The 23,612-nt window shown below is 45.6% G+C and overlaps 1 protein-coding gene across 3 annotated transcripts in view; it reads right to left on the bottom strand.

Annotated features, from left to right (window-relative positions):
• Positions 1 to 1,334: 1,334 nt before the first annotated feature.
• SOCS7 (suppressor of cytokine signaling 7) overlaps positions 1,335 to 23,612 on the bottom strand; it is a 33,896-nt gene continuing 11,618 nt past the window's right edge. The window contains exons 3-10 of one of the 3 annotated variants that reach the window (XM_059907517.1): positions 23,417 to 23,521; positions 22,838 to 22,939; positions 21,815 to 21,945; positions 21,189 to 21,357; positions 18,572 to 18,700; positions 11,763 to 11,898; positions 11,192 to 11,345; positions 1,335 to 7,130 (exon numbers count right to left, since the gene is read on the bottom strand). In XM_059907517.1, coding sequence (XP_059763500.1) covers positions 11,222 to 11,345; positions 11,763 to 11,898; positions 18,572 to 18,700; positions 21,189 to 21,357; positions 21,815 to 21,945; positions 22,838 to 22,939; positions 23,417 to 23,521 — 896 coding nt within the window. In that variant the 3' untranslated portion in view covers positions 1,335 to 7,130; positions 11,192 to 11,221. The remainder of the gene's footprint in view (positions 7,131 to 11,191; positions 11,346 to 11,762; positions 11,899 to 18,571; positions 18,701 to 21,188; positions 21,358 to 21,814; positions 21,946 to 22,837; positions 22,940 to 23,416; positions 23,522 to 23,612) is intronic. The other 2 variants (XM_059907518.1, XM_059907519.1) reach the window with 2 other exon arrangements.

Here is a 23,612-nt window from a genome sequence, read left to right as displayed (position 1 = left end):
GGGACACAAATGAAACGGAGGGAATCTCCTGCACAATTATGATTTGTCATGTGCTTATAATTGAATTCAAGTTAGATACATGCATGATAAGACACCACTGAGAGGTGAGATGGAATGAAAAGTGGCAGCTGAAAGTAGACAGGAAACATAGGAGATGAAGGAGGTAGTTTCAGGTTTTGGGGGTGAAGAGTGTGGGAGGGGACCTTTTTATTTATTTTGGGCTCCCTGTTTCCAAAAGAATGCCTTTTCTTCTGTGCGCTTTATCATCCAAGCCAGAGGGGACTAGTACCTCTTTCCTAACAAACCTAACACGTCATCACTAATATGAATGATGCTGATTTGAAATGATGAAAACCTATGTCTCTGCTTTCAAGAAATGCCTACTAACACTCTTGACTCTTGGTGTTGGCAAAGATTCTTTATGATCGACAAGCTGTGTCCAAACAGGGGACATTAGAGCATTTGAATTGCTGATTCCAAGTTAAGCATTTTCCTTTGTAATGTTCTTCACACTGCATGGTTTGGAGCATTTCTTCTTCGAAAAGGGAAGAGAACTTTAATCAGGAGTTCATGCCTTCATAGAATGGCTATCAGAATTGATAAGACACTGTTTCATCCTAACGTGGACCTGTGACTTGGGAATGAGCTGAATAGGGCAAGTGGGGATTCCCAGACTCCCTCCTGGGGCACTTCTAATCAGTCCTAAGAAAATGCAACTGCTGAGAACTAGGGTTTCTTCTCACTCAGCATGCTTTCTACTCTGAGGATGCAGAAAAGCTGCCGAAAATTCTCCAAAATGTGCCAAGGTGGTACATTGGCCCTCTAAGTGGGGAACTTGGAGAGGGATTGGGTGGGAAAGTGAAGAGGGACGATTCGAGCAGCTCCAAGTACACACAATCAGAGAAACATTTCTGGTCCTTTCCTCTCCGAAGAGGACAGCTCAGGAGGGAATGGGCTAGAAAGGCAGGAGGGACACAGGTCAAACTTATGAAAAACCTTGACTGCCAGCCTAGGTATATACTAGGAATGACTACTATGGTAAAATATGAACTCTCCCAAAGTAGAGCAAAAAGGCCCCAGAAAGCTCTCTGGAAGTCTCCTGCATTTCCTGGGGAAGGAGAAAGCAGCTCTGAGCAATGGCCATCAGCCTCAGGAATTTTTCAACATCTCTAATTCCGACAAGACCAGTTCTGGATGTGCTCTGCTTAGCTGACATCACAGGGATTCTCCAATTGCCAGAGGTGGGTCATCTGACCCTAAGTGGATGGTGATAGTGTGAGGAGTCATACGAGATGAGAGAGGGACTGAAAAACAACAACCCAAATAACATGAAAGAATTTCTAAACATTTTTATTTCAAATCTCTTTTCACCCCTTCCGCAAAAAGACATGGGTCAGTACAGCAATCATAAAAAGGAGATACAAACACAAGAGTCAAATGTCTCCCGCACTGACACTTACAAAAAACCGGGAATTATACATGGGGTTTCCAAACAGGACCTGCAGCAGCTACTAATGTCCCTTTACAAGAGTCAAACATGCCTATGAATACAGTATATACAGACACCCCATTCTGGAACTAATCTACAGGGACATCCCAACACCCTCCCATCTATCCCCAGAAAAATACCAAAACACACCCAAAGTGCATTTGTTTTGTTTATATCAAAACATCTTTCCCTTTCCCCAGCCCACCCTCAGACCCTCCCACCCCATTTAAGATTGGCCTGCAAGTCTATTTTAACCATTTAGTAATTTTTTATAGTTTATGAAAATAAATTATACAGCAACTATTTTAATAAATTAAGCACAAAAAGGTAGAGGAAAGGAGAAAAACTAAATGGGAAGACAAAAGCCAGGCCACGCTTTGGCTTGGAGGAGGGTGGGGTGGCCGAAGAGGACGGAAGTGGTTGCAGGGGCGATGTGGTTCCCCTTCTGGCGAAGAACTGGCAACCACCCCGAGCCCAGAACGACATCCCTCTTCATTGAGTTTCTTAAAAACCACCAAAAACTGTACAGCAGTGGCTGTGGCACGGGCAGCACCAGTTTGGGCCTTCCAACAAGCAGCCTGCCCACGGAGCGGTGCCTGGATTATGCTTGTCCCTTGGAAAAGGTTCTGGGCCTAACAGTGAGGGGCAGGTCCCTGTTCAAGGGAGCACCAGAGATGGAGTAGTCAGACCAGCCTTCCTGCTCCACCTGAGCTGGGTAGGGGGCTTAGGACGAAGCTCGGAGCGGGGCTGTGCGGGTTTCTGATCTCCTGGGTTCTGATCAAGAGTGTCCTAAGTTCACCTGACACTCCATCTCCAGGAGCAACTAGATCGCAGTCCGGCTGCGAGCAGACATTCAGGTCTTCCGCTGCCATGACTGGCTGCTTTTTGCCTGCCCCTCTCGGCATTTTGGAGGAGGGAGTGGGAGGGGGAGGGAGCAATTCCAGGTACCCTCTAAGGAGATGAAATGGGCGTGAAGGCATGTCACAGACTCAGCATGCAGGACTGGCTTCCTGGGAGGTGGATGGGAGTGGGAAGGAATGAGAGAAGGGGCAGAGAGGACAGGATGGGAAACAGGAAGAAACTGGGGGCACCTACCAGGAAGGTCAAGAAGCATGAAAAGGACAAAGACAGTATGGAATCTGTATGTAAAGAAAGGTCTTTCCCTGGCAGATTAGAGAATCAATAATTTAAATACAATTCCTTACTCTATTTTTATAACTGCAGCATCTGAGTCCCCAGTGCCTCTGTCTCTATGCTCCAACCCCCATCTCACACCTCCCAAGGCTTTGCTATCTTTTCAAGGCCTCCTGTCGTTTTGTGCTGAGCATGAAGACTCCAATGTCAAAAGAGGATAGATCACGGGGACTGGCAGACTTGACTTTGCTTTCTTGAGCTTTGTGGCCCAATAATCCTATAGCTATCATGGGGGGAGGGGGGTCACGATTTTCTTTCTTTCTTTTTTTTTTTTTTTTTTTTCTTTTTTAATAAAAAAGGTTTTACTCCCCAGGAGCAAATAAATCATTTTGAACTACTGATAAACACTGCTGCAGTGAAAAGAAAGATGGCTACATGTATGCAATAGCACAAATTCAGTGTAAGAACAGCTGTGTTGACAATTAGAGATAAAAATCATTTATCCATTTCCCCCTTTCCCATGAACCAAACCAAGTGGATTCCCATAGGGAAAATGTCTAACTCAAAAGCTCCTCCCTTAGGGACAGGGGGCACGTCATTCTCTTAAAAGTGGACAACGAACGGCAGGTCTCCCCCCCCAGTGGAGATGCTCTCAACACCCCCACTGGTGGCAAAACTTCTGCAAATGAAAACACACACACACACACACACACACACACACACAATGACTTTCAGACCTCCTTCCAGCAGCCACAGAGCTATATATGCCAGTGCCTAGGCCTCCAACTTCAGGGCTCAAAGCCAAGGGAGAGGCAGCAGGGCGGGGGGGAATCTAACCTAGAGGACAAGTTTCTCCTATCCCCATTTCCTGCCAGGGCCAAGGGCTTCAAGCAGGCTGTGCTCTTCCAGTCTTCCAGGGCCCGGGGTGAGGGCTGAAATGGCTGGCACCCGGGGCACCTGGCTTTCCTCCAGTCTCTCACCCCGGATCTGAGAACACTAACCACCCTCCGCCTTGCCAGTGCTTCCTGGATGTGCACCGTAGGGGGGTTGCCGCGCTCTCCACACCTCTCCCAACCTTAATAAGGGGCCTGCGTAATCAGCCCCGGTGACAAGGAGGAAAGGAGGAGGAGGAGGAGAAACCACGGCAGCAAGCTCCCCACCACACCTCCCCCCTCAGGAGGCTGGGTGCTGCCGCCAGGGCTGGCCTTCCAGGGTGTCACACTCACTGCACCTAGGCACAGGCAGGCAACCAGGCCAAGGTCATCGCCAACTGCCCCAAACTCCTAGTCGTCACCCATTTATCTAGTCCCCACAGCAGAGCCCCCACCGCCTTACGCCCTGCAACCACAGCACACGAATTTCAAGTAATAGCAAGTTGTAGCAGTAGCTGTCACTAACTCACAGTGGTTCACGCCTGTCCTGAGGAAGGTTACAGTAGATCAGTCATAAACAAGCGAGGGTTACACAGGCAGGGCCTGAGGGTATTGACATCACCCATCCACAACTTAAGACACTGATGATGACGGGTCCCTAGAAGTGAGAACCTTTTCCAGTTTGTGACTTGAAAATACAATGACCAAAAAGCACTGAGTTCCCTCCGTAGACTGCATTTCAATTAGCACTACACAGAATTGGCAGGGGGGCAGGGGGGCAGGGGGGCAGGGGCCGCAGGCAGGAGAGGTGAAGGGGAGCTGCTGAGAAGGCCAGCTGCTCCTGCCCCTCCTTGTTTACTCTTACCAGGCTGGTGCCCTTCCTCCTCACCTCCTGATGAAGCCTGTTTCCTCCTGCACAACTCTGTCTTATAGCCCACTCTACTGAGGACAGACCAGGCTACGGCCTGGGCTGTGACTAATGCACAGACAGATCACGGGCACAGTAAACACTACCCTTCCCGGGAGGAGAAAGAATGGTGGTGAGGGTGGGTCATGCCTCCTCAGCTGGTTTGGTTTTGTACCTGAGAGTATGGATTCTCCACTGGAAACCCCTGGTACCACAAGGGGTCCAGGGGCTCTGCCTTCCTCACCCTGGCTGTGCTGAGAGCAGTGAGGTCCCTGGCCACAGGCAGGAACCTGGCTGACTTCTGGCTTTGGGCTCCACCTCGCCATCATAACCCCTCAGCATTCAGACCTGCCTGATGACTAGAAGTTTCGGTCTAGACCACAGCACAGAAAAAGGATTCTTTGATGCCACTGCTCTAACTTGGGACTGTGCACTGTTCAGTACACACCCTGCAGATTTCTGCTTCTGTGCTCCTGTTCTTGTTTCTCATCTCACTGCCCTGCCCTCAACCTAAAACCAAAGTCTCACAGCACCAGAGCTTTCCTAGACCATCTGATCTACACTGATCTTACCCACTCTGAATTTCTTTCAAGACAGCCCTTGATTCTCTCTGCCATACTGAGTCATTCTCCAAATGCTTCGTGTGTGGCAGCCACCTAAAAGCTCCCTTAGGCCAGATAATATGTCTTCCGCCTCCTGTGTTTCCCACAGCAGCTAGCCCAGAATCAGGCAAATGAACACTAAAAAGTAGTTAAAAAAAAAAAAGAAAAATGATCCCACGTAGCCGCACAACAGCCACTCGAGGATCTCAATGGATTCCAGACAGCAGGCTCTACACTTGGGTGGCACTTTCTGCAAGATGGCAAGTTAAGTTGTACCTTCAAGAGGCAAGACCCATAGGTTAAGCCAATTCCCGGGATCACAACCTTAACTGGTTGGTAATACTACCACGGCAGCCAAAGAGAGAAGAGATACCACACGACAAATCAAAGGTGGGTGGGCTGTGTTTACGCTACAAAGCTCATTTTGTGGGCCACCTCTTCACAGCCAGGTAACAATGCAAGTTTCCTCCCTATTCAGCTATAAGGAGGAAGAATGGTCATTCCATGCAGGACGTAAGGCAGAAGGCCAATTCTCCCAGATGAGGCAGTCCTATAAATTACAAGACACTGGGGCCTCACCCCAAACGATCAGGAAACCACAACCTGACAATATTATTTATCTCATGCGATGAGGCAGATATAAGCATAGGGGAACCAAAAGAGGCAGTCTGTTGGAATACTTACTGCAAAAGAGTAATAAAGATCAAACAGCTCAATTTTCACATCTTAACAGCAAACCTCTCCTCAGAGTAACTCTATAGAAAAGCAAACTCATAATGTTATATGATTTGACAATGGCCAAGTTCAGAAAATCACTGGAGTTTTTCTCCCTCTTCCTCCACTTCCATCTGGAAAACAGGCAACTCTCAAATCAGTATCTGACAGACTTCCCAATGAAAGGAGGGCAAACAGGATCTAACTCAGGAAAATGTTTGGGTTGTCAGAAAGAACTCAGGAAAATAAAGAAGCCCTCGCTACCTCCTGCTCCAGACAAACCTAAGAACATGAGCTGTAATGCTCTCCTCCCTCCTCATTGGTCTCAGACATGCCATTAAGGCTGAGACACTAGGGAGCTTTCTCTAGGAAGAGCACAATAGCTTCATTTCTCACCTTCCTCCACATTCCCTCTCACTAGCTGACAGACATGTGGAGGTAAGGAACGCTGACTAAGTCATGGGTATGGTTTGCCATTAAGAATCTGGAAGCACGCTCCATTAACTTCAGCAGGCCGGGATTGGAGCTCTGAACTGTTCAGGTGATGAGAAAAACTATTGCCTCGACAGACGGTGGAAGCAATAGGAATGATGTTACCATGACCAGAGTGAACGGTACAGTTATCTCGAGGGGATGGGTTGAGGGTAGAGGAAGAACAGGGATAACTTGAGGTCACAGAATTTAGGAATTCAGTAAAACAAAACCAACACAGCTGCTATGAGAGGTGATTCTGATATCAGGTTCCTAAACCTTAAAAGCAAAGTATGCGAGGAGTCACTACTTCCCCCAGCAGAGCTATGTGCCAGTTCTGTCCAGTCATCATCTATTCGAGACCACCCACCCTCCTCTCTTCCCTGCTCCTGCTGAAGCTACCCATGCCTACAGAGAAGCAGATTCTCAGCCCTCAGAAACTCCCGACTTGATTTGCACTTCTGACTCCTTCTTTTCCCTTCTTCAAGGTCAATGGTGGAGACTCGAATTCTGCCTTTGGCACCACCTGAATGACCCTCACTGGCAATGCCCTCTCCTCCCCACCTCTCCTTTGGATATGCTCACCCTTGGCACCACTTCCAATCCAATGCACACAAACCCCAGCTGCCTTTAGGGTGAGTTTTCCATACTGAGAAATGCAAATATCCAGAACAAAACTTCTGAAAAAGGAACAGTGTTGAGACTTCTTCCAGTTTTCCAAGGAGTTCATCCAGTTCCAGTAGCACAGGGCTGGATGTGACAAGGTGGAGCCCCACTCAGAGAGTCTGGTCATGTGCTTCATCCAAGCCCCAGGGCGGCGAGGGGAACCAAAGTCTTTGCACAGAGGATCCCAACCCTTCCTATTCCTCTTGTTTTCTTCACTCCCCTTTTCATGGTAGCTTCATTTGGTTCTTCGAAACTGGAGCTTGGCAACCAAATGCCTAGGTAAAAAAGGGGAATAATTAGAGTGGCTCAATAGAGTGGAACCAAAATGGAGTGAAAGAACAGCCTCTGGAGGTGGAGAAGTACAGCTCAAAGGGAGAACGGGGCCTGGAGAGCCAAGTGCTTCCACAAACACTGCAGCTGGCTGGGGATGCAGCAGTGGCCTTTGTCACGGGGACCTGAGCAGCCTACAACCTGGTTGCCAAAAAAAGGTCCTAAAATGACTAATAAAGATGTCCTACACACTGCCTCCCTTCTCTCTTTCCCATTCCCCTTCAATTTCCACACACTTTTCCCCCAACTTCTTCCCTAAGGCCCACCTGCTCTAGGCACTGAAAAAAGAACTGAGTCCCTGGAGTAACCCCTGGTGAGCCAAGCTAGAAATAGCTGTAGGCCCTGTGGCTTCTGGCTATTGAAGAGGGCTGACATATAATCACAAAGGCCAGTGCAGCTTCTACCTTCTGATTTAAGAAGGGCACTGTTCCAGCTGTTACCCTAACTGTGCCCTAACTCCAAGTACCCTGGCAAAAAATTCTCGAGGTAAGAGCACACACACAGACCAAGTGGCCCACTCGGAACTCTGAAATTAAAACCAGCCTGACCAACAAGAAATCACAATGGCCGAATTTCACACCTGAAAGGCCTTTCCCTTGGGAAGTGTTACTTCCCTTTTTCAAGGGGTCCTAGGAGCAAGTACAGCATGATGCTTATTCTTTGCTACAAGCAACAATCCCAGTGTCACAGCAAAAAGAGGCCCCGGGAGTTCAGTGCAATCCTCTGCCAATACATGACTGCCCCCCTACACTCGTGGCAAATGGCTAGCCCCAGCCTATACCTGATCATATCAGGGCCTTTGTATTTATAGGCTCCCCTGCCTAGAATGCCAGCTTCCAAGATCCTCTCACGGTTAACTCCTTGATATTCAAATCTCAGCTGAAATGTCACGTCCTCACAGGAGCCTTCCCTGATCATGCAAACTTGAGTAGTACGCTACCATTAACCACTAAACTTCACCCAGTTTTATTTTCCTCATAACGTGTACAGTCAACTGAAATTAACCTATTCACTTACTTACATGTCGCTGTCTGTCTCTCCCTACAAGAACTGCGGCTCTGTGAGCACAGGGCCTTTGATTATCTTGCTCAGCACCCTCTTCCCAATTCACACTGGCTACTTTATAGATGTCTGCTGAATGAATAAACAAATGATGGGGAACTCACTAACTCCTGTGGAAAACCATTCCATATTTGGATCTGTTAAAAAGCTTCTTCTAAAGTTGGACTGAAATCTGTTTAAAACTTATACTGTGGGCCTTCTCCTGCCCCCTGGAACCACACAGAATAAGTTTAATCACTCTTCCTTAGGAAAATCCATCAAATACTTCTTTTGGCCACCAAGCCCCTCGTACCCTAAAACTTCTCTGGTCCATGATAATCATTTATTCCCCACATGATGAAGTGTGGAGTCCCCCACCATCCTGAACCTCTCTCTGAATGTGCCTGTGTTCGTGGGGGCCCCTCCTAAGGCACAGCACCCACAGAAACTGTGCTCTAACTGAAGGGTCCCAATTACTCCTCAACAGCGCAGTTGGGTAGGTGGGTCCCCCTAGTTCCCCACCCGAATCACTGCAAAGCCACCAAGCAGAGAAACCCTCCTAGACGTTAGAGCACTAAGATGTTTTAGGAGACGCTTCCAAGGGCACAGAGCTCGCCGATACAGGCGCACCCCGTTTAACTTGTTTCGCTTCACTGCACTTCGCAGATACTGCGTTTTTACAAATTGAAGGTTTGTGGCAATCCCACATCATCAGATGATAGTTAGCATTTTTTAGCAATAAAATATTTTTAAATTAAGTTATGTAGATTTTTTTAGACATAATGCTAGTGCACACTTAACAGACTACAGTAGAGTATAGATAAAACTTATATGCTCTGGGAAACCAAAAAAATCATGTGACTTGCTTTATTGTGATATTTGCTCTCTTGCAGTGGTCTGGAAATGAACCCAAGGTATCTCCAAGGTATGCCTGTAACTGAAGACATGACAAAGAAACTGTACATTCAGCCCAGGATCCTTTAAGTTAAAACTCCGCAGCCTCCTGGAGATACCATTCCTTGATCTCTCTTCTTCATTCCTTCTCCCCTTGCTAAACCTGGCTCACATGCTCTCCCCCGCAGTAGCACAGGATCAGGGACTACCAGAGCCAAGAGGAGACACACAGCTGGGTTCACCTGAGCCACAAAAAAACCCACAGGACAAAAACACCAGTTGTCATTTTCTCCCATTATGAAGAGAACTGAGAAGGTGGGGAGAATTAAAGCCCCCTTTTCACTCTAAGGCTGTCACTCCTGTGGGTTATTCCCCTTAGTTTGTTTTGTATGGGGGATGGGATTGGGAACAGAGGAGGTTAGAAGAGAAGCAGAAGAATTCAGTGCTTAAAAAGGACACTCATGGGTTTCGCTGGTGGCGCAGTGGTTAAGAATCCGCCTGCCAATGCAGGGGACACGGGTTCAAGCACTGGTCCGGGAAGATCCCACATGACGCGGAGCAACTAAGCCCATGCACCACAACTACTGAGCCTGCGATCTAGAGCGCATGAGCCACAACTACTGAGCCTGCATGCCGCAGCTACTGAAGCCCGCGTGCCTAGAGCCCGTGCTCCACAACAAGAGAAGCCACAACAATGAGAAGCCTGTGCACCGCAACGAAGAGTAGCCCCCGCTTGCCACAACTAGAGAAAGCCCGCGCACAGCAACAAAGACCCAACACAGCCAAAAATAAATAAATAAACTAAATAAATTTTTTTTAAAAAAAGGACACTCGGAAGACTTCCCTGGTGATCCAGTGGTTAAGAATCTACCTTCCAATGCAGGGGACGCGGGTTCGATCCCTGGTCGGGGAACTAAGATCCCACATGCGCGGGGAAACTAAGCCTGTGCACCACTAGAGAGCCGGCGCACTGCAATTAGAGAGAAGCCCATGCACCACAACTAGAGAGAAGCCCGAGCGCCGCAACGAAAGATCTTGCGTGCCACAACTAAGACCTAACACAGCCAAATTAATTAATTAATTAATTGATTTTTTTTTTTTTTTTTTTTTTTTTTTTTAAAAAAAAGGACACTCCTCAGTAAAAGGGGTTGGGGGTGGTCTCTGCATCCCAGCAGTAGATCAGTAGAATGTGAGATCTTGCACATAACCCACACTACCAAAATCACCATTCTCTGGCAATTTTGTTCCCTACTCCCCTCTACCTTTCAATGTTCACATTAGTGCAATTTAAGAAGACTTTTTTTTTTTTTTGGCCGAGCCCTGAGGCATGTGGGATCTTAGTTCCCTGACAAGAAATCGAACCCACGCCCTCGGCACTGAAAGCGTGGAGTCCTAACCACTGGACCACCAGGGAATTCCCAAGAAGACTAATTAGAATTCATATGTGCAAACCAGTATTCCAAGATATTTTATGGGAAAATAAATGAATACTCAGTGTAGCAATGGGAGAAGAGCCTCTTAGATAAATGAATTCCTTAGTTAATTCATTTATTCTTTTCAACAATTTACTTTTCAGTGGCCCAGATGGAATTCTAAATAGAAGAGCGAGCTGTTTTTTCCTCATCCCCATATTCCAAGCCGTGGGACAGAGTGGAACTCTCACTGAAGTGCATGCCTATTACAATTAAGGGCATTTTGCATTCCATTTGATGAAGTTTTCTTCCCCTTTGCTTTCCTGCTTTATATGTCATTTGTGCAATATCAGGGCCATCAGCCAAAGTAGGAGAGAAGGCTGCACACTTAGCTGCACTGGTGTGTTTTCTTTATATATATTCAGTGATTAACTCGCTTGTTGCTTGGCAAATACTCTTTAAGCCTCTTGTGTCTATCTGCTCTTCTCCCAGTTGGGCTATGTGCCTCCCTGGGACTCCATGATCAAATGCGGCGACTCTCTGGACAGATGCCTGGATCAGGGTATACGCATGGGGTGAGAGGAAGGGGGACGAAGCCCAGTGCATGATAACCGCCCAGGAGAGACGAGGTTGGACAGTGAGGCAGAGTGGTGGCATACCCTTGGTGGTGACCAGCATGGGGCCCCTCGCTACGTGGAGGGTTCCAACACCTCTTGCTTCTGTTTGGAAATGAGCTGCGCTTCCTTTAGAGACAGGTATACCTCTTCCTGAGGATCATAGTAGTAGAACTTTCGGATATAAGAGATCAGAGGCCTACGAATAACACAAGAGGGATACACACAAAATGTTATACATAGCTTATAAAAGAAAGACCACCTTTATTCAACCCTCCCTTCTTTTCAATCCCTGTATGGTTGAGACAACACCAAAGACTCTTTGTTGCCCTGACAAAATTCTCACTTTCTCACTTATTATAGTTCTGTCTCCCTCCCTCTTACCACCTCCACTCTACCCTTCACAGAGTCTGCAGAAGGGAAGCCAACACACACATACACCTTCCTCCTTCCTGGCTGTAATGTGACATTTCTAGGTTAGGTGCTAAGACATAGGAGAAGTGAAAGGACAACGCCTGTGACTTGCCAGGCTCTGCCTGTACACTCAGCTTGCAGGCCTCACTAACACTGTAACTAACCCTCCACTCCTGCCCCACCTCTAAAGACCCCATTGTACTTAGGCAGTGGGAGATCCGGGATGTGATCTATCCGGACGAGCTGTCGGATTCGGAATCGGCAGAGGTGCTGGAGGGATTTGACATTGCTGAATCGGGACACCGGATAGAGCAGCTGGACTGGAGTTGGTGGCAGTCCTTCAAGAACGAAAACCGAGAGAAATATTCAGATGACACTATACAGCTAACTATAATTTTCCTTATAAAGAGAATCCAGGGAAGGGAAATGGGGCTTCTTTACAGTTCATCTGTGTGTTCTGTGCAAAAGCTCCCCTCCACAAAGGACTGCTGATTTCCATACCACCACTACCGTATTTCATACTCAAGGGAATCTATGCTCCCCTGCTGCAGGCCTCCCCAGCTTCACTCTTAACAGCTAAGAGCCTTGCTCTTCAGAACAGTTCAATGAAAAATGCCGAGTTACAGACTTTGCTCGGAGCCAAGTGGTCAATCCCAGGCCCAAGGCTCTCAGTGAAGGGCAAGAATCAAAGGTATCCCTATTGGGAATGGGAGACACTTGTTTAGCATCTAGAGTACCCTGAAGGTGAGGACTCAGAAAGGCTGTTCAGAGGGGTCCCCACCAAATTCCACCTGAGAGGCTGGTAAGCAGAAGGCAACAGCTAGGATCAAATTTTATAAGCCTGTCACTCCTGCCATTTACTTCAAGCCGGGACAGTCAGGTTTAGCTACCTCTTACTCCCCACCAACCCTCCACCCCCACCAACCACCCTCCTTGCTTCTGAAATTTTAGGTTGGGTACAGGAACAGAAAAAGAGGATGATGCTTTTAAAAGAAAAGCAACTACAGTAGCTTGGGCAAGCTGGAATTGGTACTACTCTGCGCACAAGTGCCTGCTGACTAATGCCAGCCACGGCTGATGGGAGCCCCACACTCTTACGTTTCATAGCAATATCAGCAGAGTCTGTGCTGGGAAATTCCAACCCCCCAGGGGTCAACACCACAGAATGGAGACACCCAGAATGTCAGGGACACTGAAACAGATTCAGGGGAACAAAGAATACCCTGGTTTCAATAAACAAAGTGGCTATGGAAAGTAAACAAGAAAAGTGCTCTCAGAAAGAATCTGAGTTGCAAAACCTTTGAAAGAATTCTTTTCTCAGCCATTGCCATATCAAAAGAAATTCTGTAGACAACTTGTTGGGAAATAAAATACCTAGTATTTTTGGAGTTTAATTTCAAACAGTTTTTAAATTTTGTTTGAAGGCATGAGAAGAAAAAATTAAAGCTTGCAGATTGCCTCCCAAAGCCCTTTCATGGTCATTAACAACTGACTTTCTAAAAAAAATTGAAATACATGTTATGCTAAACAAGTAAGCTTATCTTAAAATCATTTAACTCATTTAGTCTTCAAAGCCGTATTCAGACAGATAGCACTATTATCCGCATTTTACAATGAAGAAACTGAGGCCTATTGAGCTTAGAGAATGTGCTCACAGCACAGAACCAACAAAGCTGGCCTTCCTTGAACACCTGGTCTCTCTGAGGAAGAGTTTAGCCCAGGGAACCTCAAAGGAGGGTCCTCCAGGAGTCTCCCCAGAGTGCCTGCGCCTATGACTGTCTGACAGGGGGGCTGTCCAGACAGTCACAGTTCCTTGATTCAGGACCAGCCTCTCTTAGTCCTTGACTTCTCAGCCCCATCCCTTCAAATCTAAGGCTTATATTTTGAAGCACTGTAGCCCTCCTCCACCCACACACACCATTAAAAAAAAAAAAATTCACACATGGATTTTTCTCTTGAATATATTTAAACTCAAATGGTTTTAAAATGATTGGGGTTCAAATTCCTCTTTGAATTTTACCCTTTCTCTCATGTTTTAAAAATAGTCTTTAGTAAATTAAACTATGACAAACGGAAAGCTTCCTGGGGGGTTGGTTGTAATATTGCTAAACTCAACATGACGTTTCAGAGATAAAAGTAATTTATGCACCCAATTATTTATTCCCAAAGAAGGACTATAGGACTTGTGCTTAAAGAGGTCAGGATGATAAGCAGCATACAATTATCTGATTGTTTGCCTACTTGAATTTTAATGACCATATATACTTGCCTATTTAATTGTGTTACTTTTAGCCTTAAGTTCACAAATAGCAATTTGAAACCTGTTAATTCTCTGATATTCCCTGGTGTCAAACTGACCATTTACTGTTTGCCCCCAAACACAGCAAATGATTGAAGCTCTCACATCCAGAGCTTGTTAACAGATGAGGTCAGAAATGGAAATAAATCCAACATAAGACACCAGTGCAGCAAAAGTGAAAGACAAGGTAGAAGAGTGATCATCAAGAACGTTCCTCTGGTCCTCATGCCAGGGTCCTGGGCACAAATCCAGTTTCCAGCCACTTGGCTATTTTCTCTTCCCCCAAAAAGGAGCAGGTTAGGAGTGACAAACTTCTTTCAGGTCTGAGCACCCAAACACCCAGGTCTTCCTCCCACAACAAACTGTTTCCTGAAGGCCAGAATTATCCAGCCCCAAACTTGTCAATAGGGCTGAATTGAGAAATCCTAGGATACAAGGAAGACATAGCCCTAAACAAGTAATCATGGCCTTAATGATGGTTACAAAAGAGGAAGCGACCAATTTCCTTAGAGTTATCCAATTCAAAGTGTGATTAAAAAAACAAAAAGTGTTTTCTCTTTAGGCACTTCACAGATGATGGAGATTCTCCCAACTAAGAAGGACACATTCACTTTGAGTTCTGGCTCTCACAGCAACAGAAGTTTTGTACGAATCCAATCACATTCTCTTTCTGAGATTGCTGCTTGGTGTTAAGGGTTTAGTTTACAACTGTGAAATGGACCAGACTGAGATGTAATCAGCAACCTCAGATTTACCATGACCATGCTCCAGCACTGCCATGAGAAGAGGTAAGGGGCAAACCAAGCTCAGGTGCCATCATTTTTACCAACGATTCCTCCCCCAGATGCGAACTATTCCACTTATTAAATTCCTTCTGCTCCTTACTTGCCACCATCCAGAACTTTCCCATTAGTCTCAGCTTTAAAATTCCCATAATCCCTGACATCCTTTTACAACAGTCTGGATGTGCTGCGACTGCATCCAGCTCTAGATTTGAGCCAGAAAAACATGACTTTGCATCCTGACTCTGCAACTCACTGCACATCAGTTTCTTAATCTGTCTTTTTTTTTTTTTTTTTTTTAAAAGGGAGACTGTAACATCCCTTCAAGGGATTTTGTAGGGGTTAAATGAAATAATACTAGCCCCTTGCAGGCATTCAGCTATCATCATCCCAAAGTCTAAACAAAAGGGCTCCTTTTAGAATCCACCGTGTTATAATCCCTGGTGCAGGCTGACAGAGCTCAACCTGTGGTAATGACTACCACTTCCTCACGGGAATCCTCCCCCCTAATAAAGTCAGCCTCACAGAATGCCTAGACCTCTGTGATAAGCAAAGGAAGGCAGCAAACAATGGTAAAGGAGAACACTGGCCTTGCCTTCTTTGTCCCAATCCTTCAAAGAGAGGTCACTTACGTCTAGGGGTAAATACTAATTCGCTTTGCCTTGTCAACTTGATTACAATTTTAAGTGCAAATGGATATCCTACCTGTAGCATTCCTCACAGGTCCTAGAAAGACAATCTCCACTAATAAACACAATTCTGACTTCTTTATGTCCTCTCCACAAATCCCAGCAAACTCAACCTGCAATTGGCTTACTGCTATTTTTTTCCCATAACAAAGGGTGGGAAATAAAGCACAAGATTTGGAGTTAGTTCGGCCTCAGTTTGAATCCTGGCTTCAGCACTGAGTAACCTTTAGAGTAAGTGGCTTCACTTTTTTTTTCTTCTGAGAAAGTCTTTATTCCTCCTTTATTTTTAGAAGATAATTTCGCTTGATACAAAATTCTAGGGCTTCCCTGGTGGCGCAGTGGTTGAGAATCTGCCTGCCAATGCAGGGGACACGGGTTCGAGCCCTGGTCTGGGAAGATCCCACATGCCGCTGAGCAACTGGGCCCGTGAGCCACAATTACTGAGCCTGCGTGTCTGGAGCCTGTGCTCTGCAACAGGAGAGGCCGCGATAGTGGGAGGCCCGCGCACCGCGATGAAGAGTGGCCCCCGCTTGCCACAACTGGAGAGGGCCCTCGCACAGAAACGAAGACCCAACGCAGCCATAAATAAATAAATAAAATTTAAAAAAAAAAAAAAATTCTAGGAGAGTGGTTTTTTGTTTCAAAACGTTAAATATTTCAATCCACTCTTTTATTTCTTGCATGGTTTCTGAAAAGAAGTCTGATTTAATTCTAATCTTTTTTTTCTTAATAGATCTTTATTGGGGTATAATTGCTTCACAATACTGTGTTAGTTTCTGTTGTACACCAAAGTGAATCAGCCATATGCATACGTATGTCCCCATATCCCCTCCCTCTTGAGTCTCCCTCCCATCCTCCCTATCCCACCCCTCTAGGTCATTGCAAAGCACCGAGCTGATCTCCCTGCGCTATGCTGCTGCTTCCCACTAGCTACCTAATTTTACATTTGGTAGCGTATATATGTTGATGCCCCAGCTTTCCCTTCCCACCGTGTCCTCAAGTCCATTCTCTATGTCTATGTCTTTATTCCTGCCCTGCAACTAGGTTCATCAGTACCATTTTTTTTTTTTTTTTTTTAGAGTACATATATATGTGTTAGCATACGGTATTTGTTTTTCTCTTTCTGACTTACTTCACTCTGTATGACAGGCTCTAGGTCCATCCACCTCACTACAAATAACTCAATTTTGTTTCTTTTTATGGCTGAGTAATATTCCATTGTATATGTGTGCCACATCTTCTTCATTTTGGGGCCTCACCCTTAAGTTTCCTCACTGACAAAATGAAAATAATCTTTTTTTTTTTAAGTAGACCAATCTATTAGCTAACTTTAGGGCTGTTGCAAGAAATTAGAGCTACTGAAATAAAGAACCTGACAAAGTACCTGGCACATGATAGGCACTCAATAAATAGTAGCAATCACTGCAAGCTCTAACCCTTAACAATGTTAAAAATCTTACTTAAAATTTCTGCAGACAGGGCACATTTGTGGAATGAAACGTGCTATACGTGAGGAGTCCAAGATTCCATGAAGTCTCTCAATACTCTGCAAGTAGATACATGCTCCAGACTTCAGAATCCTCTGAGAGGATTTCCCTGCTTCACCCACAAACAGGGCTCATTACCCACCCGTCCTTGTCAATCACTGTCATGTCTTGTATTGACTTTAACATGTGCTCTTGCCTTTATCTTCCTACCTGTCCCCTTTTTTAAGCTAAGAGCTCTCTGAGGGTAGCAAAGTGGCTTATTTTTGATACTGAGTTTAAAAAATAAATGTTTGTTTGTTAAATAAATACCCCCAAAAGCCACAAACTCTAAAGATTGCTAAGCAGAGTCAGTTCCTGTAAGAAAGGATTCTAACATTTTCCTTTTAACCAAGTCAACTGCACGAGACCCAACTGTCTTGACAGCACTGAGGCAAATACTAAATGAAGTGAGAATTAATACAGTTCGCACCCTGTCGTGCCTTACTGAAATCACCAAGATTATAAAACACACTCCTGTAACCTGGTTCAATCCTGTTACTGATGTTCCGCTGGAGGCTTCCCTGTAACTTCTTTTTAGAGCAATTTCTTGGCACCCAGTTTGTTTAAGAATCTTAATTTGATTCAATGGCAAAGCATGAAGTTCTCATTTTAAGTTCTGTTTGTATCTTACAAATTCTTCAGTTAATGTGCTTGCCATTTTACTTTTTTCCAACACTATAAAAGCAGATTCCTGCAAACCATCCCTTCTCCCCACCTTCAATAGAGATTATATAGCTACCTCCCTACTTGGGCAGAAAGACTACATAACCACACCAGCAAGGATGGGAACTGCCCAGTGCTCCCAAACGGAGACTAGTCTCTGTATTCAATACTGGTAGGGCTACAGGACACAACAAAAAGTATCTACTCTTTGGACTTCCCTGGTGGCGCAATGGTTAAGTATCCACCTGCCAATGCAGGGAACACGGGTTCGAGCCCTGGTCCGGGAATATCCCACATGCCGTGGAGTAACTAAGCCCAAGAGCCACAACTACTGAGCCTGTGCTCTACAGGCCGCAAGCCACGACTACTGAGCCCGCATGCCACAACTACGGAAGCCCTTGCACCTAGAGCCCGTGCTCCGCAACAAGAGAAGCCACCGCAATGAGAAGCCTGCGCACCACAATGAAGAGTAGCCCCCGCTCGCCGCAACTAGAGAAAAGCCCGCACGCAGCAACGAAGACCCAATGCAGCCGTAAATAAATAAATAAATAAATAAAAAGTATCTACTCTTTGAAAGTTTTGTACAAATGGACAAAATCTAGAGCAGACTGCTATTAAATTCAGCCTCCTTGACACTCACCATTTCTAATGAATACTCTTTTACTTTCCCTGTTCCCCAAGGAAATGACCTAAGAGCTCTCTGTTTCACATGTAAGTGTGAGATACCTCTGCAAGTTAAATATTCACATGACTCCTGGACATCAGTGGTGGGATCAGTTTTTTCATTCATATGATCAAAGGAGCAAAGATTCCTTCTCAATATGTTGAGGGATCAATTCCTTCTCAGTACAAGGGCAGGAGATTAGCCACTGGGCTCTAGGAAGAGTGGTTGCTACAAGAGCCAGGAAGAAAAGCTTCAGGTAAAAAAGCTTCAAGTAAGTGTTTTTGGTTTTGGTTTTTTTTTGGGGGGGGGGGTGCAGGGGGGGGGGGTAGAGATCCTACACTGGTTCATACCCAAGCCAGTTAAATAATTAATGTAGCTATAGCCTTACCTGGAACCCTGGATCTCAAGAAATAGAGAAACTTCCCATTCTTGGAGTGCATGATGGCTCTCTTAATGAACTCCACCACTGATTGACAGCGATCCTCAAACTTGGGATGACACCACAGGCTGAAGGTTCCTGCCATGGAAAGTTAAGGAGAGGTAAAAATGCAAAACTTACTTCGAAAAGATTTGAGAGGCTGGCTTGAACATTTTAATGATTCTCACTTCTGGGAGGGTAGTTTGTAGTCAAGCTGAGTCAGACAGAGGTCCCTGTTCCTGCTTGTTCCACAACTAATGGAAAAGATGTTGCCTTTAATAAGACATAAATTAGGTCTTACAAGGTTTTTGTTAAACAATAATAAATTCAAGTCAGAAAAAGAGATATAAATAGATTTTGTTGGCTATGAACACGAATCTTTAAACCACAGACCATAAAGAAAAGACTGCTATAGCAAAAGCGAATTTAAATGACATACCCTCAAAAAGATCTAAGTCTTCAAGTATGCATGGAATAGTTCAGGAAAGACAGGAACAGCAGTTTTGTGGGTCTCACTCATTCATATGTGTGTTAGGCACAAAAATCAAATTCTAAGTCTTTTCTTCTTCTGTAACTTCTAAAACCCCATGCTCCAACATGTTACAAAGATCCCACCCCAAACCTTAGAATCCCGAAGGCAAAAGGGAATCTCAACTCCCATGACTTAAAAAATCAACAACAAAAAACTCCAACAACTATAGCACTAAATCCAAAGGAGTCACAAAAGGCATACTAATCACTCAAGAGAACTGTAGATTTGAGTCTCCCTAGCTACTCTCACAGGATCACTTAAAAAGACGAAGACAAATGTTCCATTGCAAGCTGGCAACTGAAAGGCACACAGGCTTCTATTAAAAATTCCATTTATTCAAGGAAGAAAAGTCCCTTTGAACAAAAAGTAACTGGAGAACCATTTGAAAACGCCCTCCCATTCCTGGCATCTCACCTATCAGGAACCTAGAGGTCAAGCATTTATTCATCATTTCCATGGCCTAGTCACTTATCATTTTAATAGGTTTATAAAAAGCACTTCACTCTGAAATGCTTTGTTTTTTTTTTTTGTTTGTTTGTTTGATTTTTGCTTTTAGAAACAGCAGGAAAACAGGCAGCAGTCTACCCCACAGTTCTCTAATTCTCAGGTCTTTGGACTGAAGCTCCTTTCTCTTCATGCATCTCGAAAGCAGAGGTGGAGGGGCTTCCCTGGTGGCACAGTGGCTAAGAATCCGCCTGCCAATGCAGGAGACACGGGTTTGAGCCCTGGTCCGGGAAGATCCCACATGCCACAGAGCAACTAAGCCTGTGCACCACAGCTACTGAGCCTGCGCTCTAGAGCCCACGAGCCACAACTACTGAGCCCGTGTGCCACAACTACTGAAGCCCGTGCACCTAGAGCCTGTGCTTCGCAACAAGAGAAGCCACTGCAATGAGAAGCCCGTGCACCACAATGAAGAGTAGCCCCTGCTTGCTGCAACTAGAGAAAAGCCCCGCGCGCAGCAACGAAGACCCAACGCAGGCAAAAATAAATAAATAAGAAAGCAGAGATGGGGGCAGAGGAAACCATGGACAAAACTATACTGACCTAAACAGGTACTTCCTGCCTAACAAGAGAAGCAAACCAAATAAATCCCGCAGAACATGGCTGAGAGCAGGAGAGACACAGTGGTGCCTGAGAAGAGCATGAAAGAGCCCCTTACTTGAAATGCAGTATCTAATATAGCTCATTTGAAGTTGATCACATGTGGGAAGAGTATGAGGGATAGGGGGGCAAGTCCCTGAAACTCCCCAGAGTTCTCCACACTTTTTGTAGCATATTACAAATTTTTGACAAAGGATGTATTAGCCAGCCCTACCACCAATGACCATCACAAGTTTGTGGCCCAAATCAAATACAGAATGCCCATCCAGACTGCAGTGTTGAACAAGTCAGCTTCTCGACATCACTGGAATATTAAGCACAACCGGACCACAGAGGGGGAAGTACTGCCAGGAAGGAAGATAGATAGTCTAAAGTACGTTGATCCCACAAACTCTCATAGAGTTCGGATGACTATTTCCTATGAGACTACAAAGCTGACCAAAAGAAGACATAATTATCACCATGCTGCCTGGTGAGAAGAGCTGATGTGACTGCCAGGCAAAGAAATTCAGAACAGAACAGTCACAGGATCAACAAATTCTCCTCTTTGTATATATGATTTAATAGTAAATATCTCTAGATGGTAAGTTTAACTATAAACCAAAGTTTGGAAGAATGTGTCTAATGATCCTAGGTTATTTCTTCCTTCTACCAAGAGAGTTTTACTGGCTTTGTTCTGTTCTTCAATAGTCTTCTTCAGACTCTCCAATTTAGTAGACAAGATGCTAAGAATACTTTTAAACGGCACCCTTAGGCTCCTCCCAACCCCCACCAACATTTCTTCTAGTGATCGAAACCAGCGCCCATATCAATATTCAATTGAGTCTACGAGATTTTCCTCCCCATTCACAGTTCCATTTCTATGAATCCTTCCAATGAAAAAGTCAGATAGCAAAGGTAGGGAAAGGCAAAGGGGGAAGAAGCCTTCCTTCAAATGCCAGCACCTCTCACCTCTGTAGTGCTCCATTCTGGTGTGATGGGTGATACCCTGTGATCGGAAACTGAGGCTCAGGATATAACGAGGATCAGAGCTGTCTCGTACCAGGAAAGAACCATCGGGCTTGCCTTTCAGCTTCATCTCTGCATCTTCCCAATTCATCGGCCCCCAATACCAACCACACTATCAAAGAAGAAGTGGTCAAGTAGTTAACAGAACAGAGAAATGTCAAAGTTTTCAGCACAATTTCTCTTACCACAAGAATCCCGCTTCCAAAACGCTGCAATAGGTAAAAGCTGCTAGGAGTGTCTCAACCATTAGCAAAGAACACCAGGTTCATCACACTTTTAGGCCTCCAAAGTAACAGAAAGATAATTTTACAATTCCATTACCAAGGCCCTACAAAGAAGAGAAGAGCGACCTGGGTTAACTATGTAAACATTTCTCCTTAACCTTTCTTCATCACGTTCAGATTTTTTTTTTTCAGATTCAATTTTACAACATCTCTTATAGAACTAATAATAGCAGCATGTTGTTTTGTCACTGTAAATACAGAGGCAAGGAAACTACCCTTCCTCCAAAAATAATAAAAGGGGAGCTGGTACAGAATTAGGAGAATGCAAGAGGAGGCACCACCTACCTTCTCCAGCTCTCGAAGGCTGGCTGCAAAGCTGCTCGAGTCGGGCCGGTAGAGGGGACACTGGAGGGGTGGCGGGGGTTGGCTGTGCAGGGATTCGGCTGCTCGGAGGGGAGCGATCCGGGGAAACGCATCTGCAGGGCAAGAGAGTGGCGGTCACTTGTCGACCCTCATTGTTCCCAACCTCAAGTAGACCCTCCCCCCAAAACAAAGAGGCTAACTGAAGAGGGGCAAGGCATTAGAAGATAAGCTGGAAAGGGTGGAAGCCAAAGCAGTGGGGAAGAGCTGGATGGGCTGGGACAAAAAGCTCTGTGGGCTCGTGTAAGCTGTGAAGGATGGGTGGGGGCGTTTAACCCCAGGAAAGGGGTAAGGAGCAGCTCACTAACCTGACTAAGGTGACTACTTCAGGGCCTTCAACAGCCTAGAGCGATTCCAACTTCTCCCACCTCGAGGTGAAGTGCCGGTAAAGCAGCCTTGGAAATAGTGACTCGCTTACTTGCCCGGGAAGAGCAACGATTTTGCCAGGCAAGTAGATTTTGCCAGGCGAGTAGAAAAGAATTCATTTCATTCATTTTATTCCTTGGGTACTGGAGGCTGGCAAAGCAGGTATGGGCTACTGAATGCTTGGTACTTATTTACAAGGCTGCAGTAAATGCTAAAAGCTTAGAAAAACCACAGAACTTTGAAAACCAGCAACATATTAAACCTCTTCCCTCTACTAAAATTAAGGCAGTTTCCTAAGTGATACCGACTCAAAGACTGCAAAACAGTTTCAGCAGCAAAGAGGCAAAAAAATCCGATAGTCTTTTATCTCTACCAAAAATCAGATTCACCTCCATAAAGAAAATGGGTTAGAAAAACCAGTTCTTGGCCTCATTTCCAAGGAGTTCTGGTCCAGCCAAGGGGATGTGATTTAAGCTCTCTCATAAATTCTGTTATTTCCATAAATAAATTTCTCCCATCCTTCAGAAGTATATCACTTGGTACCCCCCACTCTTGCAAGTCCTGCGTCTAAGCTAAGCTAACCTGGGGCATGAGGTGGAGGAGGCGGAGGCAGGGGGAAAGACTGCAGGGAAGACCCCATCGGAGCCACAAGGACGGACGTAGGCAGCGTCCCACTGATGTCATCTGGAAGAGAGAACAAAAGCAAGAGGCTCAGAAACACGGGCACAGAATGAGCAAGATGAAGGCCGAGGCGAGGGAGAAGGACCATCAGGCTGCCCTCTGGGGCAAGATGGCCTGACCTTCACCCTGTCTTTTTGCACACAGGGCAACAATCATCTTAATCTGGTTGCCTTGGCTTGAAAGCAGGCAAGTAAGGATATCCCTAAAGCTGCCCACTAGCAGTAGATTCAGAGCAAGATAAATACCCTTTATAAATAAATAAAGACTGAATCAATATATGGACAGTAGATGTTATAGCATGCAGGTAAGAGACCCATTTAACCACTTCGGGAGAGGACAGGGGTGCTGAGAAAGGGACAAGAAATAATTGGGCCATCATTAGAAACCCAGGAGTTTGTTTGGCTCCTGGCAAAGAACAACAGGTCCATAGAGCTCACCCTCCCACTAGGGCAAGAAGACAGAGAGGGGAAGAAACTATACCTAGGAGGCTGAGGCTTCTTCTTGGAGGAGGAGGGGGAGTTGGAGGGTGTGGAGAGGTCAGGCCCCGCTGAGAGATGTCCACGTCCACAAGTGACACTGTTTCACCTGAGGGATTCATGGAGCAAGCGTGTTACAGTAGCACCTTGCCCAAAGCCGAGGCCAGGAAGCAAAGGGAAACAGAGGGCAAGCAAGGGAG

This window comes from Balaenoptera ricei, chromosome 20 (assembly GCF_028023285.1).
Source record: "Balaenoptera ricei isolate mBalRic1 chromosome 20, mBalRic1.hap2, whole genome shotgun sequence".
In the NCBI taxonomy this organism is placed as follows: domain Eukaryota; kingdom Metazoa; phylum Chordata; class Mammalia; order Artiodactyla; family Balaenopteridae; genus Balaenoptera; species Balaenoptera ricei.
The sequence above is the reverse complement of the archived record's forward strand: the minus strand, read 5'-3'. Positions and strand labels throughout refer to the sequence as shown.